Raw genomic sequence first — 21,644 nt, 5'->3', positions numbered from 1 at the left:
TGAAACAGAAATACTATTTTTAGTTATTTGAACTTCACTTAAGAAACAAACCTGTTTCATTTGGCTTAGGGGCATCATCAAAGTTACTGAAGCAATATGGGTGCTATAAATTGAGAACGTCTGGGGCCCTCTGCTTCTCGTGTCAATTATGGAGGCGCTTCTGTGGTAAGGGACTGTATGCTGGGTTCCTGGCATGTGAGAACGTCTGGGGCCCTCTGCTTCTCGTGTCAATTATGGAGGAGCTTCTGTGGTAAGGGACTGTATGCTGAGTTCCTGGTATGTGGCAGTGCACAGCACAGTTATAACTAAAGCAATCTGCACGCCAGTAGCCCACAGGCCAATGTGGCCTGTAGAGTGTTCTTCTATCTGACTTGAGTCAAAAAACTGCTCTTGCTTCAGTTTCCTGATTTGTCAAATGAAGATAATCTCTTCTATCAACTTCAAAGGAACAGTAAAATAAAGGCATTAAAAGCACTAGAAAAATACCTTCAAATGCTACTTAAAACCTCTGAATTACAATCTTTTTGTACTTACCTTGAGAATTTTAACAACAACTTTTTCATTATTTGTGATGTTGATGGCTTCAAATACTTCACTGTATTTACCCCGACCTAATTTTCTAACCAGCTGGTAGTCATCTTGATTTCTGGGAACAAAAAGAATCAAAGTTACAGTGATTTACAAAGTTCAAATTATCAAGTACTAATTCAATTTACAAAACTGTCAAGTGTCAGTCGCTCAGTTGAGTACGACTCTTTTCGACCCCATGGATTACAGCTGCATGGATTATAGGCTCCTCTTTCCATGGGATTTCCCAGACAAGAATACTGAAGTGGGTAGCCCTTCCCTTCTCCAGGGGATCTTCTCCACCCAGGGATCAAACCCCAGCCTCCCACGTTGCAGGCAGATTCTTTATCATCTGAGCCACCAGAGAAGTCCATACAAAACTATACCCAGTAGAGTAAAAGAAATAAGACTATTTCAAATAATTCCTTAATTGTTTCTTTGTATTTTGTACGTTGGCCAATTAAAAATGTCTTCCAAATCCCAGAATTAAAAAATTAAAGTCTTTCAGTTATTCTTTCAAATCCCAAGCTGTTTATATTTCTACTGACATACCACACATAGATAGCTCGTATTGGGGTTTGTTATGTATGTTTATCTCCAACAACAGACAGCTTTCCCCTTGGAAAATAATTTTTATTATATTCCTGCCCCCCACAGCCTTGCCCACTGGTGGCATCTAGCAAGAAGTCAACATGTGCTGTAAGTTCAGCCACACTTTGGGAGTTGCTGATTTTTAATGGGTCTCTTTGCAGATAAGCGGCTTTCAAACATATAGGTCTGACCGCCAACTTGTTCTCCAAGGCTCTGAGGACAGTGCATGTACTGGAGTTTGCAAACCACATTACAGAACACGAGTCAGAGTCTGGTGCTCCTCCCGCTACCTTCACCCACATTCCAAGACCACAAAGCAACATCTGAGGTGAAAAGGAATAAGGGAAAATGCCAACACTTTTTCTTTGTCTCTGCTTACAACTTAGAGGAGTTTGCTCTAAAGAATGACAGCCTTTTCAATAAGGCCTAAATGCTATTTACTCCTGCTGCGGACCCTTGAAAATCCAACATGTAAAAAATCCACCGTTCATTTTCCTCAAGCAACTATAAAGAAAGGAATGAACAGAGAAGGCAAAAGGTACTACGGACAATGGACAATATAATAATCATTACAGGTCTAAGGAAGGAAGCTTAGTTCTGGTTGAGTTCTTTTCCTGTGGGAGGGCCCTAGATCAATGCAACCAAGCAAACAGCACTAAGCCAAAAACTCAAAGGGTTGTTTAGTGTCATTTAAGCAGAACTAAGCACAATGCACTTAATTTGAAGACAGTGACTAAAATTTCTGCAGTAAAACTCAGATATTCCTAGAGTCCAAAGCATGTGATATAAAGGAAAATTAAGATTATCAGTAACACTTATTGGCACTGTACCACAGTTCTTGATGGCATCTTTGAAGCACACTGTGCTTCCTTGTGCAGAGGCAATATACCTACTGTTAAGAATTATGGCCATCATCATATTCATCATCAGGATTAAAATGATAATTTTAATGACCTATGATAATTTTTGAAGACTGTCTGTAAACACTCACATGCTATGAAAATCACATGTGGACAAATATAAAATATAACATATAGGAGCTGCAGCTTTACTGAGTTTTCAAATTGCTATCTTTTGTATTTGAATATCAAAATAATTTTATCACAAAACATACAACCCGATCAGTTTTAGTAAATACATACTCTGCTGGGACAAGATATGCAAAAATCCAGATGAGACTGCACAGAGGATTAGAAGGGCAAATATAGCTGTTCAGGCAGACTGAAACTGTTCAGAATGGAAAAGGGGCTGAATTCCATGTTACACATGGCTAGTCTCATGATAAGGGCAAATGTTTTAAGATTTTAATTTTGCTTCTCATCAGAAAGAGGACACCTTTCTGGAGAACTGTTTTATCCATCAGTATCATCATGGGACAACATTCTCTGACCTCAAAAATTCTTTTATGTAAGAGTCTAGTATTTTCAAACTCTCTCAAGTATTAATTCTCATCTAACTGCAAAGCCTTTAGCTGAGCAAGCTAATAGGTAACTTTGTTACCAGCTTTATATATATATCAGAGAAAAAAATAATAAAAGATTGAAATGATTTTTAAATAATAACCCATCAAAACTGTTAATTTGCCAAAGCCAATAACCTGTTTCTTTATTGCAGAAGAAACCAAAAACTGGGTTCAATCTTGAGGTTTATAAATGCAGTCAGGGAATTTCTGACGTAAATTACTCAACAAATTCACCACAGTCAGCCCTTTGGATGAGTACAGTGAAGTGAATGGAAATTATTACCCCCATTCCACCACATGTGACTCGTAATCCCAGTACTCTCGGGGTCTGTGTGTATTAACATCTGTGTAAACTCTGGCTCTGCTTGGCACGGGTCCCGACATGTCAGACAGGTTGGCGGACAAAGCTGGACTTGGTATCTGGAGAGCTGGTAGTCACTGTGTTGAGAGGCAGCTGGGGAGTAAGACCTTGTTTCAGACCTGTTTTCTTCAAAACTGCAGAAACAAAACACATAAATGCCAAGGAACCATTTTTGAAAAGCATATGGGAAGAAAAAAAGTCATCTTACAGTAATGGTCTCAAGTATACCTCAGACTCTCTACTGGTTAACCAATGAATGTATCCCAACTGTGCCAATCAGTATTTCCTAAAACATGGGGAAAAAGTAAAACAACAGAACTCTAAGAAACATATCTAAGCCTATACTGGCCCTGATCCTATCCTACAAAGTAGCCTGTTACCTCCTCATCAAAAGCTTGGATGCTCTTGCAGTCTGAAAGCGAAGAATGGCATTGAGGTTACACCCATCACCATTGCTACTATTTACACATTCTACAAAAAGCTTTCAGCAGTTTTCTACAGCTCAAAGAGGGGTGCTAAACGGCTCTAGAATGGTGGCAAAGTTGAGTATAAACCTTAGTCTTACTCTAATATTTGATGAAACCAGGAAGGGAATAAACACTTGCTCTCATACATCAAAGTTCAATGTTATTTTATTATTTGGGGAACCTTATGTAATAATCGATAGGCTGGTGATCATCATTTGAGAAATACACTTCATTAAAAAAACATTAATTTTCTCCTGATTTATTTAATATATGAGCAAGCTTAATACAAATTGGTAATATATATTGGCTGAACTAATGCAAAATTTTATACCCAGGAAAAGCTGGTAAAATTTCAGAAACGTGCTTTCTACCAAACCAGTAAAAAATGAAGTCTCCTTCATCACCAACCACTCCAATCCAGTTCTCTCCATTCTCTAAGAGTCCTATAGTGTTTCTTGATTCCCTTAACTCTGCATTTAACTACAAATGTATTGAGGGAACTCCCCTCTGTTTGTTTGATGGGACACTGTCCAATGCATAAATCTGAATAAACACAATCATATTTTTAAAAAATGTAATGAGTCTCTAGGCCGTGCATATTTTGGCCTAGACTGTGTAACCTCAATCTAATTACAAGGAAAACACAAACAGAAAATGAGGAAGCTTCTATTAAGAAAATAGTCAGGAGTGGGGAATAATATACTGTGCTCTCCAAAAATGTAAATATTATAAAAGATAAAGGAACCTAGATAGCATATTGAAAAGCAGAGACATTACTTTGCCAACAAAGGTCCGTCTAGTCAAGGCTATGGTTTTTCCTGTGGTCATGTATGGATGTGAGAGTTGGACTGTGAAGAAAGCTGAGTGTCGAATTGATGCTTTTGAACTGTGGTGTTGGAGAAGACTCTTGAGAGTCCCTTGGACTGCAAGGAGATCCAACCAATCCATTCTAAAGGAGATCGGTCCTGGGTGTTCTTTGGAAGGAATGATGCTGGGGCTGAAGCTCCAGTACTTTGGCCACCTCATGTGAAGAGTTGACTCACTGGAAAAGACTCTGATGCTGGGAGGGATTGGGGGCAGGAGGAGAAGGGGAAGAGAGAGGATGAGATGGCTGGACTCACTGACTCAATGTACGTGAGTTTGAGTGAACTCCAGGAGTTGGTGAGGCCTGGCGTGCTGCGATTCATGGCGATTCATGGGATCACAAATAGTCGGACACGACTGAGAGATTGAATTGAACTGAACTGAACTGAAAGAGACATGGCAACTATATACAATGTCCTACCCTAGACTAGACTGTGTCCTGTACTAGAGGGGGAGAAATGCTATAAAAAACAATACTATCAGGTCAAATGACAAAACTGGAATTTAGACAGTAGGTATGTACAAGAGTATACTTACACATGATAAAGCAAATGGGGTAACATGTTCTTTGTACTATTTTTATTTTGCTGAAACGTTATTTTTAAAACTATTGTAAAATATATATAAAATTTACCAACTTAAACATTTTTAAGCATACAGTTAAAAGGCATTAAGTACTTTCAAATTCTTGTCCAATCATCACATCCATCCATCCTCAGAAATTTTCACCATGCCAAACTGAAATTCCATACTCATTAAACACCGACTCCCTCGTCCCCGCGCTCCTAATAACCACCATTCTATTCTCAGTCTGACTACTCTAGGTAACTTATACAACTGGAATTGTAGACTACTTGTCCTTTTACATTTGGCTCATTTTTTTCATTTAGCAAGTTCATCCATGTTGTAGCATATGCCAGAATTTCCTTCCTCTTTAAGGCTGAATATCTCCATTGTACGTATATTTTTGTCTATCCATTGATTCATCAATAGACACCTGAGTTGTTTCTACCTTTAGGCTATTGTGAATAATGCTGCTAGAAAAAGTGATGTACAAATATCTTCTGGAGTTTCTGCTTTCAATTCTTCCGGGTGGAATTGTGGATCATATGGCAACGCTACCTTTAATTTCTTGAGGAACCAGCACACTCTTTTCCACAGTGGCTGCATCATTTTATATTCCCAACAGCAATGCACAAAGATTCCAATTTCTCCACATCCTCTCCAAGTAATAGCTTTTTAAAAAAAATAGCAGCCATCTTAACAGGTATAAAGTAGTATCTCATTGTAATTTTGACTGGTACTTTCCTAACGATTAGTGATACTGAGCACTTTTTCAAGTGTTTATCGGCCATTTATCTTATTCAGAGATGACTATGCAAGTATTTTAACTGTTTTTTCTTTGGCGGTTGGGGGGGGGGGTTAAGCTGCAGATGGTGACTGCAGCCATGAAATTAAAAGATGCTTACTCCCTGGAAGAAAAGTTATGACCAACCTAGATAGCATATTGAAAAGCAGAGACATTACTTTGCCAACAAAGGTCCGTCTAGTCAAGGCTATGGTTTTTCCTGTGGTCATGTATGGATGTGAGAGTTGGACTGTGAAGAAAGCTGAGTGCCGAAGAATTGATGCTTTTGAACTGTGGTGTTGGAGAAGACTCTTGAGAGTCCCTTGGACTCCAAGGAGATCCAACCAGTCCATTCTGAAGGAGATCAGCCCTGGGATTTCTTTGGAAGGAATGATGCTAAAGCTGAAACTCCAGTACTTTGGCCACCTCATGTGAAGAGCTGACTCATTGGAGAAGACTCTGATGCTGGGAGGGATTGGGGGCAGGAGGAGAAGGGGACGACAGAGGATGAGGTGGCTCGATGGCATCACTGACTCGATGGATGTGAGTCTGAGTGAACTCCGGGAGTTGGTGATAGACAGGGAGGCCTGGCGTGCTGCGATTCATGGGGTCGTAAAGAGTCGGACATGACTGAGCGACTGAACTGAACTGAAGCTGCAGAAGTTCCTTATATATTTTGGACATTAATCCCTTATCAGATATATTATTTGCAAATATTTTCTCACGTTCTGTGATTTGTCTCTTTTTAAAAAAAATAATTTTATTTACTTGTTTTTTGGCCGTGATGGTCCCGGTTGCTGTGTGGGCTTTTCTCTAGTTGCGGAGAGCAGGGGCTACTCTCTAGTTCAGTCCACGGGTTTCTCAGTGCAGTGGCTTCTCCTGTTGCGGAGCATCGGCTCTAGAGCACAGGCTCAGTGGTTGTGGCTTATGGGCTTAGTAGCTCCGTGGCAAGTGGGATCTTCCCAGACCACGGATCGAACCTGCATCTCCTGGGTTGCAGGTGGGTTCTTTACCACTGAGCCATCAAAGAAGCCCTGCGGTTTGTGTTTGTAAGCTGCTGATTGTATTCTTTGATGCACAAAACTTTCAAATTTTGATGAAGTCTAATCTGTCTCTTCTGTCTTGTCTGTGCTTTTGATGTCCTATCCGTACTATTTTTATTTTGGTCTCATGTAAATTTGAAGTTACTTCCAAATAAAAAGTTTTTAAAAAACGAGTATTAGAAAGCTGAGGCTCATTTACCTCAGAGGAAAATTTGCCTACAATCACATAGCTACTTAATAGCAGAATAAGGACCAGAAACCGAACTTCTGTTTCTTGTGACAGTAACTTGTTTTTGCCAAGTAATCATAAACTAGTTAGATAACAAAAACTAACATCTACAGGCATTCATTATGTGCTTTGTGTGAATATTTCATAATCCTTACCACATGAGGAAATGGTAAGGAAAGGTTACTATTATTTCCAATTTACAGGATGAGGAAAATAGTGAAGAAAAGATTAAAGTAACTTGCCAAAGGACACACAGTTAGAAGGAGCTGACAATGTTCAACCAGACTACACATCAAGAGATAACTATTTACCTCTCAGGTTTGTGGTGATGATTCAGTAAGTTAATAAAGTGTGTAGAATTCTGCCTACTTGAGAACTCATTTACAGCAATCTGCACGTTCTCTCCACTTTGTATTTAAGTTGGAGCTTAGCTATTACACCAAAAGAGAAACCAGTGTTGTCTCCTTATACCTAGTTTCAGTGGCTTAAGGCTTTAGAGGAAGAGCATAAGAGACCAGAGCAAGGGTTAACGATATACTCCAGAAGTGTAGCAAACAGTGATACTCCCACTCCCCTCACAATACCTGAGGCCAAAAGATCCATTTGTCTACTTATGGATTCCCCCATTCATAAAACCCAATATAACCACCTCTGCTGACCTCTGCTGTCCCTTAAGTATACAATTTATATGGCCAGAAATTACAACAACATGGTTCAGATAGTTATTAAGAAGTGGACCAAAACTGCCTTTAAAATATTTCCAAATTATTTCTTTGGTTTTATAAAACAACCTGAGTGATAATAACCTAATTTATCTTTATCTAATATCGATTAATTATAAACAGACACATATACCCCAAACAAGCAAAAAACCAGAAAGCAGACACTTTTAACTTTCCTTTTTCCCAAAGAAACAAGGTCATTTGTGCTTTAGGGCTGTTGGTTTCTTGGTGATTATTATCCCTTCACTAAAAACAGCAAAAGACACTAGGGAGATGAGTAAAGGTGTGTGTATGCACAAACAGCCAAAACAGTAGAGACAACAGCATTAAGCCAGAAGAAATACTGTCCTGGGAATTTATAAATTATAATGATATTAGATACTTTTAAATTCTTACCTTCTTCTCTGCAACAGTATCTTCCTCTTCAGTTTCTATACTGCTTTAAAATTTATTCTTTCTGTTGATATTCTATACCTATAACACGACCTTTAACTGTGGGTCTCAAAGCTCTTCCCCTATGAACTTAACAAGTTTACAAAATCAGCACAAATTTAATAACTGGGATTAGATGCAATAGGGTGATGAAATGAGCAGTCAAGTCCTAGGTTCAAATCCCTAATTGACTGCAGGACCTCTACTGGGCTTCTTCCAGCTTTGATTCATCACTTATAAAACTTGTCTAATTGCACTTACTCAAGTGAGATATTCTTCTAAAAAGGGCTCAGAAACACCAAATACAATGTAAATTAACATTAAATGCTTACTATACCATTGTTGTGAAAACTAATAAGCAGAAGCCTGGCCTTTAAAGGCTGTGCTCTTCAATTTTAGTTTTCTTCACTTCATTCACAAAAATTATAGGAGTTGAGGTTAACTCCCAGCCTCTGAGAGCCAACTTATGGGTGGACACGCCATTACAAAATGAGACTCATTTCTCCATGGAAATCATCTGACTCAAGTGGAAAATATTCCCGAACTCCTTTAATAGACCAAATATCAATCACACTCTAACCACCAAGTCTTCGGCTCTCATACAGCCTTGGTATTCTCTGAGAAGAGCAGAGCAAGACTATTCACTAACGAAACTCCTGAGATCCTCAAATACCTGCTTAACTGACATTTGCAGCTTTGTGCCTCATCAACAGGGACCTAATTTATGAACAGGGGGATTTGATCCTCCACTGGGAGGACAAATGGTTGTTTTGCAGCAACTCAAAGCAGTACTTTACTTTATTGTCATGCATACCAAGTCATCTGCTTAGAATAAGAGTCATTCACATGAATTTCAAATAGCTGGCCTTCGTTAATTATGTGGGGAGAAGAAAATGGGTGTGTGTGCATGTGTATATTTCTGAACTACATAGCCCAGCAACTTCAGATAAGTAAAATGGTACAAGGAGGGGTGAGGGAGGGTGATGGAACGGAGTAAAGAGGGGATGTGAAGATGGAAAAAAGATGATAAAAATTATTCTAACTCAGAAATACTACTTCACTTGCATCTCTATAAATATGTATGGATATTCACATGCTCTATACAGTCAGCAAAACAAGACCTGGAGCTGACGTAGCTCATATCATGAACTCCTTATCGCAAAATTCAGGTGTAAATTCAAGAAAGCAGGGAAAACCACTAAGTCATTCAGCTATGACTTAAGTCAAATCTCTTATGATTATACAGTGGAGGGGATGAACAGATTCAAGAGATTAGAACTGGTAGACAGAGTGCCTGGAGACCTATGGACAGAGATCCATATTACTATACAGGGGGTGGTGGCCAAAACCATCCCAAAGAAAAAGAAAGGTAAAAAGGCAAAATGGTTGTCTGAGGAGGCCTTACAAATAGCTGAGAAAAGAAGTGAAAGGCAAAGGAGAAATGGAAAGATAAATTCAACTGAATGCAGAGTTTCAAAGAAGAGCAAGGAGAGATAAGAGAGCCTTCTTAAGTGAACAGTGCAAAGAATTAGAGGAAAACACAGAATGGGAAAGACTAGAGATCTCTTCAAGAAACTTAGAGATACCAAGGGAACATTTCATGCAAAAATACACAGAAGAACTACACAAAAAAGGTCTTAATGACCTGGATAACCACAATGATGTGGTCACTCATCAGAACCGAGCATCTTGGAGAGTGAAGTCAAGTGAGCCTTAAAAAGCATTATTATGAATAAAGCTAGTGGAAGTGATGGAATTCCAGCTGAGCTATTTCAAACCCTAAAAGATTATACTGTTAAAGAACTGCACTCTATATGTCAGCAAACTTGGAAAACTCAGTAGTGGCCACAGGACTGCAAACGGTTAGTGTTTATTCCAATCCCAAAAAAAGGCAATGCCAAAGAATGTTCAAACTACTGTACAACTGTGGTCATTTCACATGCTAGTAAGGTAATGGTCAAAATCCTTCACGCTAGGCTTCAGCAGTACATGAACCGAAAACTTCCAGATGTAGAACCTAGATTTAGAAAGGGCAGAGAAACAAGAGATCAAACTGCCAATATCTGTTGGATCACAGAAAAAGCAAGGGAATTCCAGATAAACATCTACTTCTGCTTCATTGACTACGATAAGGCCTTTGATTGTGTGAAAAATTCTTCAAGAGATGGGAATACCAGACCACCTTACTTGTCTCCTGAGAAACCTGTATGTAGGTCAGGAAGCAATGGTTAGAACCAGACATGGAACCACGGACTGGTTGAAAACTGGGAAAGGAGTATGTCAAGACTGTATACTGTCACACTGCTTATTTAATTTCTATGCAGAGTACATCATGCAAAATGCTGGGCTCAATTAATTCCAAGCTGGAATCAAAACTGCCAGGAGAAATAGCATCCTCAGATATGCAGAAAATATCACTCTAATGGCAGAAAGTGAAGAAGAACTAAATAGCCTCTTAATGAAGGTGAAAGAAGAGAGTGAAAAAGCTGGCTTAACATACAAAAAACTAAGATTATGGCATCTAGTCCTAACGCTTTACAGCAAATAGATGGGGAACAACTAGGAACTGTTTACAGATTTTATTTTCTTGGGCTCCAAAATCACTTGGGATGGTGACTGCAGTCATGAAATTAAAAGACCCTTGTTCCCTGGAAGAAAAGCTCTGACAAACCTAGATAGCAAAAAGCAGAGATATCACTTTGCTGACAAAGGTCTGTCTAGTCAACGCTATGGTTTTTCCCGTAGTCATGTATGGATGTGAGAGTTGGGCCACAGAGAAGCATGAGCGCTGAAGAACTGATGCTTTTGAACTGTGGTGGTGGAGAAGACTCCTGAGAGTCCCCTGTACAGCAAGGAGATCCAACCAGTCAATCCTAAGACTTCCCTGGTGATACAGGAGTTAAGAATTTGCCTTCCAATGCAGTGGATGTAGGTTCCATCCCTGGTCTGGGAAGATCCCACATTCTGTGGGGAACTAACCCTGTGTGCCATACCACAGATCCAGCAGAGCCAAAAATAAAATAAATAAAAATAACTAATTTAGGGTTAAAACAAACAAACAAAACCACCAGTCAATCCTAAAGGACATCAACTCTTGATTATTCACTGGGAGGACTGATGCTGAAGCTCCAATACCTTGACCACCTGATGCTGGGACTCATTGAAAAGACCTTGATACTGGGAAAAATTGAGGGCAAAAGGAGAAGAGGCAACAAAGGATAAGATGGTTGGATGGCATCACTAACTCTATGGACATGAGTATGAGCAAACTCTAGGAGACAGTGAAGGACAGGGATGCCTGGCATGCTCCAGTTCATGAGGTTGCAAAGAATTGGACACGACTTAGCAACTGAACTACATTTACATGCAGCCTAACAAGAAGGAAATACAGGGATGAGCTAAATCTCTCAACTACAGATTTGGTTCTTTCAGACATTCCTTCCTTTGTTCATCCCTTTAACTATATGAGCATCTTCTATGAAGAAGTACTGTGCTAGGCTGTGGGAATATAATAATGAGCAAGGCAGAAAAGGGTGAGATGAACATGCCTTTAAGATTTTACCTATAGATTAAGGACAATGGAAATTCATTGAAGAGTTTTACACAGACAAGTGACCTGTATGTACATTTTGAGTAAGTTTATTCTGGCTGGTGTGAGACAGGCAGAGAGAATACATTTGGGGAAACAGGAAAGTTATCAACAGTAGCCTATGTGACAGAGATGATGAAAGCCTGATCTATGGTGGTAGCAATGGAGATAAAAGAACTAATTAAGATGAACAAAATTTATCGTGTAAAATCAACAGCTCTGGGTGGACTGGATTAATGGTGTAAGGAGTGGAAGTGACTTTCAGATGTCTGGCTAAAGAGACTGTTGATGCCGTTCAGGGAGATAGAAAACATTCTGGAAGACAGCTCACAAGTCAGCTTTTGAACGTAAGGTTAGAATGGTTCTTTGACATGTTAAAAAGAGAACTGAACAGGCAATTAGGTATTACAAGTCTGGAGCTAAAAGTTTTCCAGCTTTAAAATATCTACCCCCCACCTCTCCCCTAGTATTCTATGTGGCAGCATTTCTTTTCCTAATCTACAGGTAAGAAAACAGCCTAAGTAAATTCAGCAGCTTTACCAAGACCATCCAGTAGAGATGGAGCTGGGATTCAAATCCCAGATGACTGGCCTTCAAGGTGTCTTTACATTCCTATCGAACCTACCACTTCCTACATCACATGGTAGTCTTCAAACTTTAATTTCCTTATTATGCCTTTAACTCCTTGAAGTCAAGATTCACTATCTAATCCATCTTTTTACATTACAGTACCCAGCCCAAGGCATTGCATTTTGTACGATGTTCAGTAAATATTATTCATCAATTAAATCAATGTTGGTTTTTTATCCAAAAACTGAAACATAAATGAAGTTGCCTCCAAAAGGCAGTGTACCCCTAAACACTTCAGGTCATCTGGTACAGAGCTAGGAAAACTAAAAGATTAACTCAAGGGCTCTTGAGTAATTCTTCCTTCCACTCTCTCCCCCTTCCCAATACAGCTTTTTCTATCAAATAACAGGGCCACAGTTAAAATTTGTCTTTTTTTCACACAACAATTAGAATTAAGAGAATACTAAGAAATCTAGTTTAGCAATTTTTACAATGGCTTATCTGAAAAGTCAGGGAAACTGCTTGAGTTCTGAAGGTCAATTCTCCTATCTACCATTCACAATCAAGTGTACCTTAAAAAATATATAACTTATAGAACAAGCATCACCTTTTCTTTTAATTTCTATTTTAAATGACCTTACTTAGTCTTTCCTGTCCCCATGTAATGCATAATAGATGCAACTTTTGTGGTTAACAATTTCAGATCACTTCTATTTCAAAAGCCCTCAGACTAAATGAAGACATGGCTAAGTTTTGTCCGTTAAGTTTAGCCTAATAAAAGCCAATTAATCAACTATGAAAAGTTATCTTGTTAACAAAAGTTTCCCAACTAAAGTCAGACTACAACTGCAACCAAAGCCAATTACATGGCTCTGATTGACCTATTCTTTAATAAAATGCAAGGAAAACTTATTAAATCATCAGGCTAAAATATATACTGTCAAAATCATAAGTTTATTGACATAAATGTAACAGAACTAATTAATTTCAATAATAATTCCTTTTGCCCTCTTCAGCCAGTCTCTCCCTCTAATCTCTTCTACTCCATTTGATTTCCGTTTTTCAATCTGGTAACTAAAAAAGAAAATTATAGGCTTAGTAAATGGTCCAAAATCAGAAAACTGCATAAGTCTAATCAGTTATTTGTGTTAAATATATTTTTATGGATCAATTTTCTAGTATGAGAACTGGAAAAGATTATTCTGAAACTTTCAACAATTTCCAAGCCGTGAAACAGTTCTAGGTCTTTTAAGCCTAAAATTTACTGATGGTCTCCATCTTAAAAAAAATTAAAATTACCCCTTCCATCCCTCTATCAACCATGGTGAACAAACAACAGCTCATAATCATCCAGACAGGACAAAGATGAATTCTACTGTAAAGAATGAGAAATGTGCTTATACTGCATTGACTACATGATTTAGGTCTTCTCGTTTAGAGGAAAAGCAGTTGTATGAGGAAAAAACACCTTTGAAGCAGTGGCAGACAATGACCTCTTCTCAGCAACCAAGCAGCATAAATTAGTGAGAGGATTTGTGGAACAAACTATGTATATGTTTTTGCCTTGTTGTACAAGCAAAAGCAAACATTTAGTCATACAAACTTGTCCTTTCCTCTTTCAAAGCAGCACTGTTTAGAAGGCCAAATGAATACCAAAAGAGCCTAAGTAGTTAACACTACACAAAATTACTTGTTTCAAATGTCCACAGTTGCTTTTAATTTCTAATTATCTACTCCTTTCACATCAAGAGCAGATGTTCACTCATTAAGCATTTATCTAATACTTACTATGTACCAGGAAACATGCTTGATTGCCAGGAAGGGATCTTTTCTCTAGGCCCTAGAGAATAAAGAGAAAGTAACTCTGCCCTCCAACAAAGAGAACAGACCATTACAATCACAAGCAATCAGTACTTGAAAGAATAAAGTCAGGGTACTCTTGCAGGAATTGAAGGGAAGTCAAGTCACCCACCAACCCATTACCGTGCATTCAATAAATATCTGTGGAGTACCTCAATGTTTGGGAAAGGCAGTCAAGGAAGAAATAACACCTATACTCAGTTTTGAAGGATGCACAGGAATTATCAGGTGAAAAACACCAAAACAAGAAATCACAAAGCCCTTCTTTAAGCAAGTTAGGAATTTTAAAGACAAATGACCAAAAGCTGGCATACCCTGTAGTCCTCTATAAGAAGCATATCAGATCAACAATCTTTTAATATCTGATTTAGTGCACTCTACTCCACTGCTACTGTGTGTGCCTCTCTCCTCTGTCCTGAAATAATGATTAATTCACAACCACTGCACTCGAGATCTCATTCTTTCCTTTTCTACTCCTCAAACAAATCAGTTCTACTGTAGAGATGCCGAGGTCACAAAGGAAAATGCCTAGAAAGGGCAAGTAGCTAGAGTATGTAGATGATCCTTAAAAGTGTGATTCCTTCTCAGTTTTAAAAATAAGAAATCAAGGTTTTTGCAGGTAACTCCTGTTTTCAGTAATGGCAGACTAGGTGAAGTTTCCTACTGAGGAACGAAGATAATGGCTTTAACACCCCCCCTCCCCGCCACTTCCCTCTTCCTCTGCTCATCTGTCTCACTTAAAAAAATTTTTTTTTTTAATTAGAGAATAATTGCTTTATAATAATGTGTTGGTTTCTGCCATACATCATCATGAATCAGCCATAGGTATACATGTATCCCCTCCCTCCTGAACAACGCCCTCATCTCCCTCCCCATTCCATCTTCAAGGTTGTCATAGAGCACTGGGTTGAGCTCCCTGTGTCAAACAGCAAATTCCCACTTGTTATCTATTTTACATAGGGTAATGTGCGTGTTTCCATGCTATTCTCACAATTCATTCCACTCCTTCTTTCCCCGAGTCCACAAGTCTGTTCTTTACATCTGACAAACAAGCATACAGCCAAAAGTGAAGAGAAAATGAGAACTCAGAGAAGAAAGCAAACAAGGAAGCACAAAGGGTCTTTGTTTGATCCCCTAAAATTAGAACGTTGTTCTGACAGAAAGCAAAGCCCCAGGGTTCTGACAAGGTAAGGAGTCATAATAAATAATGAATACATATTTATTATTAAAAATTTATTCATAATTAGTAAACAGGTAAATAAATGGAAGGGAGGAGGGAAGGAGGGAGGAGAAAGGCGATTTGTCACAATAAGCTGAGACTTCAGAGTCACAATCTTAGGGTGGAAGTGAACAGAAAGTAAAAGATTCAGGGAAGAGTTACAGTCCTACTACAGAGGGAGTATCTTCAGTGAAGCCTGTTTTAAGGTGACCTCTAGATCACCTGTGTCCACAGATAACCTGACACGAGCAAGTTCTCTGTGGAGAAAACAACCTTGCTATGGGCTTCAAATGAATCTTATAAATAAATAATTTTTCAAATACAACATCCAGCTTGTAACAGAGTAAGAACTAGCAGAAAAAGAACATTTAACAACAACAAAAAAAAACCCTACAGACTTCTGATCTCAAACTCAAGGAAACAACTACGTTGACCACCCTTACAGAAATGAAATAAACTTCAGACTATCTGCAGGGAACAGAATATTTTAAAAAGAGCCCATTTCAGGGCTTCCCTGATGGTTAAGAATCCACCTGCCAATGCAGGGGACACGGGTTCGATCTCTGCTCCGGGAAAATCCCACATGCTGTGGAACACCTAAGCCCAAATGCCACTACTGAGCTCGCGTGCTGCAACTATTGAAGCCCATGCACCTGGAGCCTGTGCGCTGCAACAAGAGCAGCCCGTGCAATGAGAAGCCTATGCACGGCAATAAGGAGCAGCCCCCACCTGACACAACTAGAGAAAGCCCGCGTGTAGCAATGAAAAGCCAGTGCAACCACACAAAGAAGTGAGATACACTATATATTAAAATAGCCAAATAAAAAAAAAAAAAGACAGCACCAAAAGCTGGTGAGGATGTAACAGAAACTAAATTAGAACAACAGAAACTGACTGACTTCTGATGAGACTATAACATGGTACAGGAACCTTGGAAAAATTTGGTCACTGATTACAATGTTACATAAACACTTACCATAAACTCAGCACTCCCCCCCAGGTATTTACTCTAGTGAATGTATGTTCACACAAAAACCGGCATACAAATGTAGACAGAAGCTTTATTCATGATTGCCAAAAAAAAAAAAGGGGAAACAACCAAGATGTCTAGGTGAATGGATAAACAAATGGTATATGTATAATTACACAATGGAAAATAAGTTATTTATTTGTACAACATGGATGAATAAATATGTATTTGTTAAGGAGCCAGATCCAAAAAGCTAGATATTTTATGTTTCCAGTAAGACGTACCGAAAAAGACAGAACAAGAATGACTGACACATGGAAATGCTACTGTTCTGTTTACTATTAATTTGCTACTCTAAGTATTCTCAAAACCCACAGAACTGTCCACGACAAAGAGTGGACATTACTGGTTGCAAATTCCTAACTCCGTCCAATGAGAGCACCTAGAAGCTGTGCTAATGAATAGCAACAGGAATCAGTAGCGTCCAAACCTTGGTTTCTCAATACCTTTCTCCAATAAAAAGGAATGAGGGCTCTTCAGAGAAATGGCTGATTCTAGGATTGAGTCAGGGAAAATATAAGAAAAGGACATAACTGGTAAAAATCGAAATACAGCCCACAATTTAATTAACAGTGCTAATTAACAGTGTATCAGTGCTAATTTCTTAGTTCAATAAAGTGTCATGGTTATGTGATATGTTAACTTTAGGGGAAGTTGGGTGAAGGGTATGTGAGGATTCTATCTTTGCAACTCTTGTAAGTTTAAAATTATTTCCAATTAAAAGTTAAATACAGACAATACTACGTGCTAGAGAGATATGGAACAATTGAACACTCTCTTACACTGCTAGTGGGAATGCAAACTAGTATAGCAAAGCCCTTCTGGAAACAGTTTGGCAGTTTCTTAGAAAGTTACAAATTTTCATATAACCTGGCAACCCTACCATGTTCATAAAGCCTATACAAGTGCATTTACAGCAGCTCAACTAATAATCACCAAAAAAATCTTAAATGGATAAGCAAACTGTTGTCCATCCATACAGTGCCATTCTACTTAACGATAAAAAGGAACTGACCACTGGTATACATAATTTCAATGAATCTCAAAAGCAATAAATAAGCCAGTTTTCAAAATATTATATATTGCCTGATTCAATTTATGTAACATTCTCAAAAAGATAAAACTATAATAACTGAGAATAGAAGAGTGGTTGCCAGAGAATAGGGGTGGGAGGCTGGGTAATATTGGGAGGTGATAGAATTGTTCTATGTCTTGGTTGTGATGGTGGCTACTTCCCTGGTGGCTCACACAGTAAAGAATCTGCCTGCAAGGCAGGAGACTGGGTTTGCTCCTTGGGTTGGGAAGATTCCTGGAGAAGGGAATGGCCACCCACTACAGTATTCTTGCCTGGAGAATTCCATGGACAGAGGAGCCTGGCAGGCTACAGCCCATGGAGTTGCAGAGTTGGACACGACTGAGTGACTAACACACAGAAAGGAAATCAGTTTTACTGTATATTAATTAAAAAAATAAAATTTAAAAAAGGGGGAAAATTCTATCATATGCCGTATCCTAAAACATAGGATAACATGAGGGACAAATTTGAAATATTGAAAGGAAAAAGACTTAGCAAAGCTGATACAAGAAGAAATGAAAATCCTGAATATCTAGCCATTTCCATTTCAATCACTATGATAATTGGCTATCACTTTTCAACCTCCTTTCCATCCTGCTGCTGCTGCTGCTGCTAAGTCGCCTCAGTCATGTCCGACTCTGTGCGACCCCATAGACGGCAGCCCACCAGGCTCTCCCGTCCCTGGGATTCTCCAGGCAAGAACACTGGAGTGGGCTGCCATTTCTTTCTCCAAAGCATGAAAGTGAAAAAATAAAGTGAAGTCGCTCAGTCGTGTCCGACTCCTAGCGACCCCATGGACTGCAGCCCACCAGGCCCCTCCGTCCATGGGATTTTCCAGGCAAGAGTACTGGAGTGGGTTGCCATTGCCTTCTCCTCCTTTCCATCCTAAGCTATGCAGTTAGCTTAATATTTCTATAACACTTTTTATCACTGTGCCTAAGCCATGCTGAATATGTTTCATGAATATTTGATGAACTGATATTAAGACAGCAACAGACAATATACTGGCAAAAATCAAACCTGTCTGCATATGGATCCGCTCCTCTTCAACAATGAGAAAAGCAGTTTGGCTGTACAGTGGGTATTTGATCTGTAGCTGATTTTAAAGTTGCTCTTCGGTCTTACATGTAAATTTTATCACACACATCACTAACACCAGAAGTAAAACAGTCATACTATCACTTCCCAATGAGATATGAATTTAGTCAATATGTGTGGGAGATGCTTCTTTAGAGCCATGAGCTTTTATGAGGCCATGTAATTTACCCATGTGATGAGCATCCTTGATAGAACTACAGAAACAATATAGTGCTCTGTTACTGAAAAACATGAACCTTGAATTTTAAGGCCTCATGAGGTGGTAGAAAGAACAGGAACACTTGAGCCATGAAGACCAAATATGGCTCTGGGACTGTCATTTAACCTATCTGATTCCACTGAGGAAACTGCAGGATATAAGGAGTAACAGTCTCTCCCTCTCCCTCCTTTATTATCATGGAGGCAGGTTACCTAGGAGACAATCATACTTCTTGCAGATGATCAATAATCAATAAAAAATAGGGTGGGTTGTCCTCAATTCAGTTCAGTTCAGTCGCTCAGTTGTGTCTGACTCTTTGTGACCCCATGAATTGCAGCACGCCAGGCCTCCCTGTCCATCACCAACTCACGGAGTTCACTCAAACTCACGTCCATCGAGTTGGTGATGCCACCCAGCCATCTGATCCTCTGTCGTCCCCTTCTCCTCCTGCCCCCAATCCTTCCCAGCATCAGAGTCTTTTCCAATGAGTCAACTCTTTCGCATGAGGTGGCCAAGTACTGGAGTTTCAGCTTTAGCAACATTCCTTCCAAAGAACACCCAGGACTGATCTCCTTTAGAATGGACTGGATGGATCTCCTTGCAGTCCAAGGGACTCTCAAGAGTCTTCTCCAACACTACAGTTCAAAAGCATCAATTCTTCGGAGACTTGCCAAAAACAAATAGGTTGGAAACAGGACAGCAAACATCATCTATCCAGCTTCCAAATCTAAAGAAATGTGAATGTCTATACCTATACTGTTTCTTGGGATTTAAAATGATCACTTCTGAACATAACAAGCCCAGTGAAAGTGAAAGTCACTCAGTCGTGTCCAACTCTTTGTGACCCCATGGGCTGTAGCCTACTAAGCTCCTGTCCATGGAATTCTCCAGGCAAGGATACTGCAGTGGGTAGCCATTCCCTCCTCCAGGAGTTCTTCCCAACCCAGGGATCGAACCCAGGTCTCCTGCACTGCAGACAGATTCTTTACCAGCTGGGCCACCAGGGAAGCCCAGACCTATGTAATACCTTTCCCATGTTACAACAGGTGAATCTGAACAACTTTTACAATGTCACAGAGGGCAAGTGACTTTAAAATATTCTGTCTAGATTCAAAACCTATTCATTCTGCTTTACAGCAAACATATATACTCTATTTAGCTCATGCAGTCTCTTTTCATCCAGTTTTTAAAGCTGAGATAAAATCCACACAACATCACATCTATCATTTTAAAGTGCACAATTCAGTGGTTTTTCTAATGTTTTTAACATGCAACCATCACTACCATATGATTACCTTCACTTCCAAAGAAAACAAACATCCCACAGTAGTCACTCCTAATAACTCTCCACTCCCCCCTCCACGTCTTAACAACTATTCATCCGCTTTCTGTCTTTATAGATTTGCCTATTCTGGACATTTCATAAAAGCAGAATCACACAATACATAACTCTAAGTGTCTGGCTTCTTCCATTTAGCATGTTTTCAAGGTTCATTCATGATGTAGCTTTATAATAGTTCATCCCTTTTTACAGCTGAATCCACTGTAAGAATATACCACATTTTGTTCATCCATTCATCAGTTGATGGACATTTGTTTTCACTTTACGGACATTATGACTAATGCTGCTATGAACATTCTATGCAAATTTTCCACAGTGTTTTTAAAAAGTCAATCAGCTATTAAATTGAATTATGTGTTAAAGATTTTCATGATAAATAATTAGTATTTTTAAGTGTGATTTGATTGCCAACACTAAAAACCAAATTAATGTTCAGTTTCTTATAAGAAGAAATGAGAAAAGATAGGTAGGTCTGTCTTTTTGCTAACAATGATTCTGCATTCCGGCACTGACCACATCACTTTGGATCTGCTGACTGATTATGCAGTCAAAGATGCCATAGGTAAACCTGGACAATTCTACACATTTATCTTACTGGCCTGACTCCTGCAGGTATTTCAGTTAGCAATCCCTGACCTTCACTAAACATATAAATTTATAAATATATAAATAAAACTATTTAAAAAAGATAACTAGGGAAAAACAGGCAAAGAAAATGTTCAGCATAATCAGATGCAACAGTAATAAGCCCATTTAAGCTCTCAATTTAAGACCATTTGCTCCTTGATTTAGTTTCCATTACTAGTTCAATTAGAGCTTAAAAAACAAAAATCATGGAGTAGTTCGCAGTATGTTTTCAGCCAATTAGAAAATATAGAACTGACTAAATTTATAGAAAATTTTCAGTGATCAAGACCCTCCTCCCTCTACTCCAACAGCATATATTGCGTATCTCTTCCATTTAGCACTGTCACTGTACTGTTTACACATCTGTCGCCCTAGCCAAACAAAGCTTCAAAGGCAGAGAATATTGCCTTTGCATCCTCAGGAGTCTACCACTGAAGCTGACACACAGAATACCATGCAGAAAACATTTGTTGGATACTGTGACACCTAAGCAATAAAAAACAAAGCAAGAGGTATAATTCTCCCAGACCGCAGACAATACTATGTATGTATATATGTGTGTATGTGTTAGTCGCTCAGTTGTGTCCAGCTCTTTGTGACCTCATGGACTGTAGCCTGCCTCTGTTCATTGGATTCTCCAGGCAAGAATGCTGGAGTGGCTTGCCATTCCCTTCTCTAGGGGATCTTCCCAACCCAGAGACTGAACTCGGGTCTCCTGCTCTGTAGGCAGATTCTTCGCAGTCTGAGCCACAGGAAAGCAGACAATACTACAAAGCTACAATAATCAAAACAGTGTGGTACTGATACAAAACCAGCCATATGGATCAATGTAACAGAATAGGGCCCAGAGATAAAGCCACACACCTAGAGGCAATTAATCCTTGACAAAGCTGGCAAGAATATAAAATATTCTTTCTCAGCAAATGGTGCTGGGAAAGTAAATCAATGA

The 21,644-nt window shown here is 39.1% G+C and overlaps 1 protein-coding gene across 2 annotated transcripts in view; it reads right to left on the bottom strand.

Moving 5' to 3' along the window:
• Nucleotides 1-21,644, bottom strand: part of CSNK2A1 (casein kinase 2 alpha 1) — a 57,760-nt gene that overhangs the window by 22,044 nt on the left and 14,072 nt on the right. The window contains exons 2-3 of one of the 2 annotated variants that reach the window (XM_070381522.1): nt 2,904-3,115; nt 535-646 (exon numbers count right to left, since the gene is read on the bottom strand). In XM_070381522.1, the coding sequence (XP_070237623.1) occupies nt 535-646; nt 2,904-3,004 (213 nt within the window). In that variant the 5' untranslated portion in view covers nt 3,005-3,115. The remainder of the gene's footprint in view (nt 1-534; nt 647-2,903; nt 3,116-21,644) is intronic. The other variant, XM_070381523.1, reaches the window with a different exon arrangement.

Source organism: Bos mutus, chromosome 13 (assembly GCF_027580195.1).
Source record: "Bos mutus isolate GX-2022 chromosome 13, NWIPB_WYAK_1.1, whole genome shotgun sequence".
In the NCBI taxonomy this organism is placed as follows: Eukaryota; Metazoa; Chordata; class Mammalia; order Artiodactyla; family Bovidae; genus Bos; species Bos mutus.
This window is presented reverse-complemented; position numbering and strand designations above follow the sequence as displayed.